This window comes from Morone saxatilis, unplaced genomic scaffold (genome assembly GCF_004916995.1).
Source record: "Morone saxatilis isolate NCDOM2014 unplaced genomic scaffold, NCSU_SB_2.0 Contig9, whole genome shotgun sequence".
In the NCBI taxonomy this organism is placed as follows: domain Eukaryota; kingdom Metazoa; phylum Chordata; class Actinopteri; family Moronidae; genus Morone; species Morone saxatilis.
This window is the reverse complement of record NW_023340268.1, coordinates 14,157,012-14,167,735: the sequence shown is the minus strand read 5'-3', so window position 1 is coordinate 14,167,735 and position 10,724 is coordinate 14,157,012. Positions and strand designations below refer to the sequence as shown.

Here is a 10,724-nt window from a genome sequence, read left to right as displayed (position 1 = left end):
AAATATAAACAAAAATATCCTGAGAAAATAATTGTAGATGGGGGTCAGTATAACTCAATATGTCACACACTTAATACTGAAGAATCAGGATTAAACAAAGCGATCAGGATGTCTGTAGTTTTAACTGAGTGGAGGGGCCCTGAGACACTTCCTGTCCTGTAGGCTCATTCATTAATCCATCCATGATGGTCACACACCCTGGGATGGGACAGGTGCTGATTTAGTCTTTCCATTGTTTGTGTCATTTTAAACACAGTTGGATAGATTATATGGCACTCTCATTTTCACATTGTGTTGATCAAGTTTACTTTAAACTCTCTCTCTCATTCACACACACACACACACACACACACACACACAATAAAGGATCAATGGATGTATCTGACATGCACAAGCCACTGACCAGTTGCCCCCCCACACCACGTGCACAGCTGATCCTCTTTCATCCTCCTTTCACTGCACCGGCGCGTGATCTCCATGGGAACGTCGTCACGCAGGAGGAAGTGAACGGGACTATTTGACAGTGAGCTTGCTAAGCATGGCAGCAAAGGTAAGCTGATGAGTTTGAACATCAGTTTCTCCTCTTTCTGGGGAGTTGTCTCCTTGTCGGCGGTGTGCTCGGTCCCGGCAGTGTGTCCTCCGGAGGTCTCCACCTGTTAGGATATCCTCCCGGAGGGCTCGTTGACTGCCGGTTAGCCTGCTAAGAGGATGTGCTAGAGGTTAACACTGACCACACGGCAATGACATTGAGGCTTTACTGTAGCCGGTTAGCTAGTTAATGTACATTTAGCGAACGGTTCCTTAGTTAAACTGACTAAGCTGTCGTTTGTACAGTGATGCAAAGCACAGTAATGACACCGTTTCTGCTTTTTTATTCCACCTTGCTGCTTTCAGGCCTCGTCCTCGGTTTACTTCTGTCTCTGCTAATAATAAAAAAGCCGGCTGTTCTCGCCGGTAACCTTGGTTAGCATCTCGTTGTGCTTTATGGCAACCGTGTCATGAACTCTGGGCAAGTGCCAGAAGTTTCTACAGGCGTTAGGAGACGTTTTAACATGGTTGCACTGTTTCACTGTGTACAGCCAGTGTGTTCACAAACTGTTTTCATTTATACACTCACACCAACTTCTAACTCTGGTTTTTAAAATATCACCCCAGCATCATCTTCTATATTCAGTGGTTCCCAAACAGGGGTTGGGACCCTCCAAGTGGCCACAGTATGAATCTTATAGGTCATAAGATGATTAAAAAACGCAAGAAAACAAGGCACATTTCTCTGCTGAACTAACTTAAAGTCGGCCCGCCACTCAAAAAAATGTTTTTTTTTTTCTTTTCTTCCTACAGTTTATTGTTTGACAGTCACTGTGCAGAATGATGTATGTGCAGAGTTTGACACTTGTAGGATGTTTACACATTCATCTGCTGAAAGTGGAAAGTTTCTCTGTGGCGGGGCCTGCCAGCAACATTTGTGACATCATACATAGTTTGGAAGTCAACTCTGGTCCAGTGTTCAACTTATGTGGATGAGGAAAGTTGAAGCCACCAGTGCACATACAGTTTAATATTCATGCAAAGATTTTAATGTAGAAATTTCACTTTTATTGTGGAAAAAACATATGAGACACATTATTGTTAAAGGCAGACTATTTGTATATTTCTTCATACATGTCTGGAGGGGCCCTTCAACTATGTGTTCACTTACTAGCTTTTCCTAGACCTTTCTAAATCTAAATCTCCTGCCTTTCTCAGTGACTTGCTCAGGTGTCATCACATGACCTGAAGACAGAGCTTCATGTAATAATACCTGAGCAGGAGCCACAAAGGGATACAAGCGCAAAATTAGGTTTAATTTGTCAGTTTATTTTAAATTTTTCTAATCTTTCTCTTCGCTTCAAATGAAAAAAATCTGCTTTACAAAGTTGCTCAAATGATGTACGATGCAAAGTGGGCCGTCATGTTCTCTTGGTGTGGATGAAAGTTGTATTCACACAATGCTCACTCATTGTCTTGCAGGCAGTTCTGCCTAGGAGGGCCGACCCCACTGAGCTGAAAGCCATTTTTGAAAAGGTAGGAGTTTACCTATGTATTTTTTGTTCTCTCTTTTGTGTTTGCTCCTGTGAAAGAAGCTTTTCACTTATCATTCGATTTATGGTTTTTTCTTTTTCTTTTTTGATGAAATTCTAAAGCTCAGCGTGCGTCCTTGTGTCTGTATTTGTTTTTCTCTTTACAGTATGCCAGCGTCAAGAAGAATGGCGACTGCTTCATGTCGCCGCAGGACTTTGTGAACCGTTTCCTCCATGCCCACACAGATATCCGTCTGTCGGATGAGGCCACAAAGCTGCTGGCTGGAGTGGTGGATCAGAAGAAAGATGGGTTGGTGTTTTGGTGTTTTTCTTTTAATATTAGGCGAAACTGAATTTATTAGATAATCCTCGCACCTTGGAGGGTATGCTTATGGAATAACTGCTGTTGTAAATTGTGTGACACATAATGTGATAGATAGAGGGCAAATATAGCCATAGAGTTTTCACAAAATGACTGTTTGAAAATATCTGTAGCAGAAGTTGCTGATCTGACTGTAAAATTGCTTTGCTGAGTCTCTAAGCCACAAATGTATCTCCTCTCATTAATATCAAGCCAACTGCTAAGTAGTAAGCTTATGAAAGACTCATACCAAAGCATGTATTATGTATCCCTTTGATCTTGTGTAACTACCTTTCTAGTGTTATTTTGCATTTTATAAACAAACCTATGACTGAATCCTTTGGTGTAAAAAATTCAGAGCAATGTTCATACTTGAATTATATGGCATAGAGACATCAAACCACCAAAGGCCTCTTTCAGGTGTTTCCTTCTTTGTAGATATACCCCCAATTTCACACTTACTCCTCCCCCCATTCCCATCACCCCTGTTTTTTTACATTAATATGTATGTATTTAATGATACATAATGATGGGTAATAAAATGTTAGGGTAAGTCAAAAAAGATAACTCTCCCATTGCCCATTGCGTAACCCACCTAGGCTTCTACAAAGAGCAAAGTGCACATGGCTGCGTAGTTTCATGTTATTACATCTGCTTTAAGGTCTGTGTGTGTGAGTGTGTGTGAGAGGACGGTGAGATGGAGTAGTGGGGGTTTTGGAATTGGAAAAAGAGAGAGCGAGGCACCCACACACACACACACAGACATAAAAAACACACACATGCACTGTAATTGCCCATGCTATTCAGGAGCACTCCGTTGCATTGTGCGGCTTTGGAGCAGGATAAATGGTGGCCGTGGCATCAGGGTAAATCTATTAGGAACCCATGGCCCAGGCTTTGTATCTAAACCTCATTTTGGTTTTGTGGAGGGGAATGGAAATGATATGGGGGCAAAACAGGGGGAAAAAAAGTCTGTTTAGACCTTGGTTTAGATGTGATTCGTTTTTTTACAGTTGACATTGTAAAAACCTTATAATGCTCATACTTTGTGATGTGTTATTTTCCTCCTGAACTTTGATGGAGAAATGATTTGATGAGACAGTCTAGATGATTATTCTGCACACCCGTGTCTCATGAACACAAAACAAATGGATACAGAAAAGTAGAGATGCAGCACCGTCGGCGCTAGCTGGAAACACAAATGCATTGTTTTTCAAGTGTTCATCCGGGCAAACCTTATGAAAAGAACAGGCGCAAGACAAAACAAACCACTTTAGTAGCTGTTTTTTCATCCGGCTTGCCCCGATTTCATGCAAATATGTTTGCGAACAATACATTTTGGTTGGTATATGAGTGTAATATATTTGAAGCTGGTGTGCCTGCTGCTGTTTTTGCCAGGTAGGACTCCATTCCAACAAGATGTGTCAGGAGTAATAGATTTAGCAGGGGGTCGGATGGCATGCTTACTTTTCTGTTGTATCTCTGTGAGAGAAATTTTACTTAGATTCTAGTGTGTGTTTGAGTCTGTATGCAAGTGGGTTTGTGTGTGTGTGTGTGTGTGTGTGTGTGTGGGGGGGGGGGATGTAAACAGTGAAAATGCATTTGTCTGCCTCCCCCTCCGTGACTGTGTAAATCAGGGGATATAGTGACAGTCGTAACAATCTGTTATGTGGAAATCACTTTTCTCCCTCTTATTCTCACTGCTCCCAGTGAGACAGAGACACATATATGGAGAGAGAGAGATAGACAGACAGAGAGAGAGAGAGAGGGGCTTTGACGCTTTGGCGGTTGAAGATGTATGATGTATGTGTGTACTGACATACAGAATTACTAGATGGTGTGAAAGATTTTCCTCTTTCACTTGACTTACTTATGTCCTCTCTTTTGACCATCTTTGCATTCCTCCTCTCTCATCGTCACTCTCTTTACACTCTCTAACATACTATAATGCACTCTGGGCTGCTTCCATCTTGTTTCGGCTCTTTTCCCGCTCCCTACCTTTTTGCTTCTCTATTCCTTCTTCCCTCTGATATTTTGATAGAAGCATCTGTTCATGTGTGAAAAAGACTCCCATTCCCCCATAGACTCTTGGAGGTTTAAAAAAAAAAAAGAAAGAAAAAAAAAAACTTTGTTAAGGGAGCGTGCTGGGAAAATAGCAGTCTGCCAGCTTCTGTGGACATTCTGGACTTGGACTGGTGGGTGTCCACTCTTAGAAACCAAACAGACACTGGCAGCTAGCACTCACCTGGGTATGTGCGTGTGTTTTCTGGGGTGTGTCTGTGAGTATGTCTGTGTGCAAGCACGCTTGAGGTGGGTGGAAGGCTGTCAGTAACAATGCCAAGACGCCAGGGACAGGGGATTATTGAAGCCCCTCTAGGCCCCTCTTCCCCACTACTATCAACGAAGAAGAGCTGTCTTTCTATCAGCCGGGCCTAACCAACACCATGCATTTATGTTACTTGTAAACAATGTTTCCAAGCCTGGTTTTCGGTTCAAGGGAGTGTATTTAGACGCCTGCTGAGAGAAGACGGAGATAAAAGCTGGGTGACGAAGATAAGATAAAAAAACAAACAAAAATATATGGAACATAGGGTGGAGTTTTCATGCTGGACAGACGTATCACAGACAGTTTAAACTGCATTGTATTGGCACCGTAAAACAAAAACATCATTCAGCTGTCACCTATAGAAGCACATGCTAGAATTAAGTCTTTTGTTTATGTCTTGTGTGTTACGTCTCTCGTCTGACACATGCGGCCGATATGTCTGCGCCTGTTTAAAGATTTAACAAAATCCTGCGGAGTAAAGTAAGTGCACAGAACGCAGAGGAGATGCCATGCTACAGTATCACATTAGCCTCGTCTCCGAAGTTCATCCCAGGCTGTGTACATGGATCGGGCAGCTCTGGACGCATGCCATAGCAGTTGATGGTTGGGAGATGCCGTCAGTTGATTTGATTATTGGGTGTCTCGTTGGGGTTGGGGTCCGCATGGCAAAAAAAGATGGCCTCCCCCTCTCATGGTAATCATTTTGCAGCCGTCATGGCGCTGCTAATCAACCATCATAAGCTTCATCCCCGGCTGCAGAGCTGTGTGTAAATGCTTACGAGTACGTGGAATGTTTCTCTTGTGTGTGTTATGGAGATGCCCCCTGGATCTTGTCTGGACTCCCTGGTCTAAAACCATGGTCCAATCCCTTCATGATCAACCGCCCTCTCAGTTACACTAATATGCTGATTATCCACTTCTGGGAAAACACAGACGGGCCGACCAGCGTGCAGCGTGCATGTAAACTGATGCGTGTGAAAAAGAAGAAATCTGACTTTTTTCCTCGGTTGTGTCTGGGAACACTAGTGCTCTCAGAGTCTTTGCACTGCAGATTGTACATGCTTAAACTCCTTTATTAACCTCTCCGAGGTATAATTTTAGAGTGTACTATACATCTGTCACAAAAGAATGATCATTGTTGGAGAGTTTGATAATATTCCAGCAGCGTCTGCAGTGATCGCATTGGCTTTGTTTTTAACAGTGGATTCACGGTCGCAGCAGTGTGCTTTTGTGCCCCCTTCCACCTACTCACCATCAGCAGGGCCCTGCTCTTAAGAACTACCTGCTTAGTTAATAAAACAATTCGTCTTGCCTTTGGAACAACGACAGCTGATTTGATTTGCCACTGAGGAGAGCTGTATGCTCACTTTTGTTCCCTCTCCACATTTTTCTTCAGTAGCTCTCTCTAACACACACATCTGTTCTTTTTCTGGAAGCATATTGATGCCACCGTACCACTCTGTATTTCAGGTTTTACTGAAACCAGTCTTTTGTGTTGACTGTTTTGGCCTCTTGGTTTTTGTTTCATGGACGGTTGAAGGGAAGAATAACATTTTTGCAGACTACATTCAAGAGACTTTGAAGCCAGTAATCTAAACATGCTTTTCAACCTTTATCAGGTATCTCTGGCACTCACCAATTTTAAGAATGTTTCCTTTTTCCTGGTTATTATTTTTTATAACCAATACTTTTCTCAGTGCGCAGCTCTTCTCCTTCTCAGTCTGTTTCATCTATACAGTATTATTTCTGCATATATAAGTATATGTATAAGCACCCACATGAAAACCTGAAACACTCTCGAGTCCAAACAAACACTTCTAAATTTCATCAGTACCATAATAATTACAGCAAACAGGAAAATGTAGTCATTGTGCCCCCCTTTGGAAATTGAAATAGGTTTAATAGATGGATGCTCGGGGACGGCTCATTAGCATTGACCCCTCCTATAATTATCAGAGCCATTTGTGAAATTCATAATGGACTTGTGGCAACTGTGAACCAGGGCCTAAATAAAGACTAGACTGCGTGGTCCAGTTCCCCACAGCAGGATTCTCCCATGGGGGCTCTCAGTGGGTTCACACAATAGCAATGTTTATTTATTTCTTGTTGATGATGCCTGTGGGCATTTGTGTTACTATGCAGAGACGGGAGATAAACTAGTATTTATCAGAACTCTGACAAACCTGGAAAGAGAGGAAGTGATATAAAGAGGAAACTGATCTGTTGAGTTTACTTTTAACTCATAACTTGATGCAGACAAATCAATTTCCATCATTTCATTTTTTTCCCCCACCTTGACTTCTCTTGACTTTCACTCTAAACTGCATATTGTATTACGTTTATATTGAGTGGAATTTTATTTCCATGATTGGCTTGCAGCTCCGTCCTTGCCTGTCTACTTGTTTAAAATGGCACACTAAAATATAAAACTTCATATTTAATCTTTTTTTTTTTCGGTTGGTGTAAAGTTGGCCTTCTATACCAGCTGCCAGCTTAGACTGGGAACACACACTGAGCTGTTAAAAATGTTTTATTTTCTTACTGTCACACTCGATGAGTTTATGACATTACATATGGAATAACAGACTACTGGATAAAAGGCCGCTTGAATTACGCGTAGCACAGATTGATAGGTTGTCTAAGTGTGCTGGTTTGCCACTGTGTGGCAGTAATTACAATGGAGTTCATAGTTTAATTCAGTGTTAAAATAACTAGTTTTTTAGTTTAATATTCCATTTTATTAGTGTAACTTAGGTTAAGTCTTTATTATGTATTATATGACTAAATGAATATCAAAGTCGTGTGGCTGAATAAGTTTTTATACAGGGGACTTGAAACATGAATATTAATTAATAAATTAACTCAAATGACAGCATTTGCCAGTCTTTTACAGTCCTACCTATCCTCTTTCTTTCTACCCTTCTCTCCTCTCTCAGGTTGATCTCCTTCCAGGAGTTTGTAGCGTTCGAGTCAGTGCTGTGTGCCCCAGACTCCCTCTTCATGGTTGCTTTTCTGCTTTTTGATAAAGCAGGCAGTGGAGTGACCTCTTTTGGTAAGTACTTTTGCCACTGATTTACGGAGGTTTTATACAATTATACTGTAGTCAAGTTTGCACAGATGTACCTAGTGTCTTATTAAACCATTAGCATGTATACAGTAAGTGCTGCAATGTGCTTTACATGAGACCTGGAATTATGTACTGACCTTTGAAAAAGTACAGGACCCCCAGAAACTCATGACCACTTATGTTACATAGAGAAATTTCTTGCTCATTTCTAAATATTGGTATTTATTGTGTCTTGTCCTCTACTCTTCTTGGAGCATTGTAGTGTTCCCATGTATACTGTAGACTTTTTTCTTTTTCTTTAATCACTTTTGAAGAAATTAAAATAACTATGACACTACCTCTTGTCTTTCTTTTGGCTAATCAGGGAAACCAATTTTCATAGATGTGCATTTTCTTAGTTTATGAAAAGGAAGTTGTGATTTTTAAAGATCAAAAACTCCGGTATTGTGTAACTTGAAATAAAAGTTGAAGTCTCAACACCTTGCATTTGACATTTAACAAAGACTTATTCAGCAATCCTGAAAAGAGCATGTTTCTCTTAAATGCACCAATGAAGAAGTTTTCATACAGACTCCTCTTTTATTTATATGAGGGTCTGACCTCTGCACATCTATTCCTTATTATGGTTGCATTTACAAACAAAAATACTTTTCATGGTCCTGTATCTTGTCTGTAAAGAAGGTAAGGTTAGGTATGGAGGTGGATAGGGCTGGTGGCAACTAAAGGACGGAGATGAAGATGGAGGAGGGGGTGGGTAGCTCATATGTATGTGTGCGAGTGCATGATTGACACCATTACTCTGATGCCTGGAAGCTCCGAGGTGAAAAGGGAAGACATTTGTACTCGTTGCTTATTTCACATTTGCCTAATTGATTTAAACAAGTCTAATGCCAGCCTTCTGTAGGTGTGCGAGGCGTTAGCACATTAGGCTTGATTTGAAATGCGGTGCACACATCCCGCTCGCAAACAGGGAAGAGTAAGTGAATTTCATTTTAATTGTTGCTGTCGACAGGGTGCAAGATCATTGCGGGTGATTATATATGCACATATGTAAATTTTCATATTTAAAAGGATCAATTAGAGTGACGTTGTCTTGGTGGCAATTAAAAGGTCTGCTGTTTTTCTGCGTCTCCCAAAGGTTAATGAATATCCCAATGCCTGTGAATTATGAGACTCACATACAAGTGGAAAATTGCATGAAAAACATAACACACATCATGCCATGAACAAACACTGACTACAGTGTCTGCCACTTGCATCGGGCTAACATTTCACCAAAAGCAAATAACTTGTGACTGAGATTATAGACTTGTCAAAGTTGCTTTATTGTGATACATTACAGAATTCTCCCTTTTTCTCCCTGGTTCCTTTTTTCTCTTTGCCGTTCATTAGATTAAAGAGCCTCACCAAGGCGCAAAATAAAGAACTCCCTTCTTTATTACCTATTAAAAACATTAATAGCTGCAGCTTACATTGCATTAAAGGCCCGTTTGTTTTCCCATGCAATAAACGTCTGTACTCTGATTTCTTTTTATTTCATTTTTTTTATAAAGCCATTTTTATTTGATAATAACCTGAGTAATTTCTGTTAAGTACAGGCGGTGCTCTGAATTTTTAGCACTTGAAAAATAAATGCGTAATTTGGTGGAATGTCGAGTTCATAAAAACTGCAACGTAACACGGCATATGAAATGCAGTTGTGCCTCAGCCAGAAAAGACAAAAAAAAGAAAGAACTAAAGAGGACTGAGTGTTGACAGGTCCATAAAAGCTGATAATATAAATGGCGGGCTCTGAGGCGGCCTCTCCTTTAAAGAGTTAAAGGCTGTATATTTATTGCCTCATTAAAGTGTAAAAAAAAACAATGCACAAGCTGTCTTCCTTCAGAAGGTAAGACTGAGCTGAAGTAAATATCACCTTTCTCTCTCCCTTTCTCTGTTTCCCTCCCTTTCTGTCTTTCTAAAACAAAAATTGTTTCTTTCCTCCTTTCCTTTCTCCACTCGTTCAGCGCGGCTTGTTTGGTAATAAGAAACAGGTCGCTCTATTGGTTTGTTTTTGTTTCTTTAGTAAGGCTGTAATTTAGGACTCATGTTCAGTGTCTCTCCAGTCCGCTGGCTGTAGAGGCTTAGAGGGTTCAGGCAGAGGAACATGAGTGAGAAGAAAAGGCTTTCCTTCTGAATACAGAGCCTACACAGCTCAAACAAGTTCTGCCATGTGTCATTCAAGACTGATTTAGAGTTGAGGAACTTAAGTCTCAATCAGAGCAGAATTGTGTTCTGGAGATTGACGTTGACATTTTGTCACAAACAGTCACAGACATTTTTTTTTCCAAAATCGAATAATTGCTAATGTTAACCACAAAATAGGAAACACATGCTGTTTGTTAAGACCTGACTCATAAGACTTTGTACCAGCAAATTTCTTTTTTAAGTCTTTATTTGAGGAAACTCAAAACTTAAGACAGAAGTATTTGGTAATTGTTTGTTATGAAAACATAAACATACAGAAAGGAGAATATGGAGAGGATTTTAATGGTGGTGAAGGCCTTATACATTGTTAATGCATGGTCATTAGCCTTAAAAGTGGTGTGTAATTTGTAAAACCTAAACACAACTGTTATTCTATCATTATAAAGGATTTGAAGACAAACTATTTTACTTAGCCTCGTTGCTCACTAATTTTTGTTTAAATTGTGCATATTTTACACATGTCAACACAGGAAAATCAGTGGTGGATTGTAACAAACTACATTTACTCGAGTACTGTACTTAAGCACTTACATTTTTACTTGATTGCTTCTATTTTATGTTAATTTATACTTATATAGTACTTTTTACTCCTTCATTTATTTACAGCTTTACTTATTACATAAAATATACATTTTATATACAAAACATATGACCAGCTTATAA

General features: G+C 40.2%; 1 protein-coding gene across 1 annotated transcript in view; it reads left to right on the top strand.

Moving 5' to 3' along the window:
- The first annotated feature begins 481 nt into the window (after positions 1–481).
- The window catches only part of LOC118342873 (calcium-binding mitochondrial carrier protein Aralar2), a 46,433-nt gene continuing 36,190 nt past the window's right edge, over positions 482–10,724 (top strand). Inside the window, exons 1-4 of the mRNA XM_035681545.1 lie at positions 482–550; positions 2,011–2,064; positions 2,228–2,370; positions 7,684–7,799. Coding sequence (XP_035537438.1) covers positions 539–550; positions 2,011–2,064; positions 2,228–2,370; positions 7,684–7,799 — 325 coding nt within the window. The 5' untranslated portion in view covers positions 482–538. The remainder of the gene's footprint in view (positions 551–2,010; positions 2,065–2,227; positions 2,371–7,683; positions 7,800–10,724) is intronic.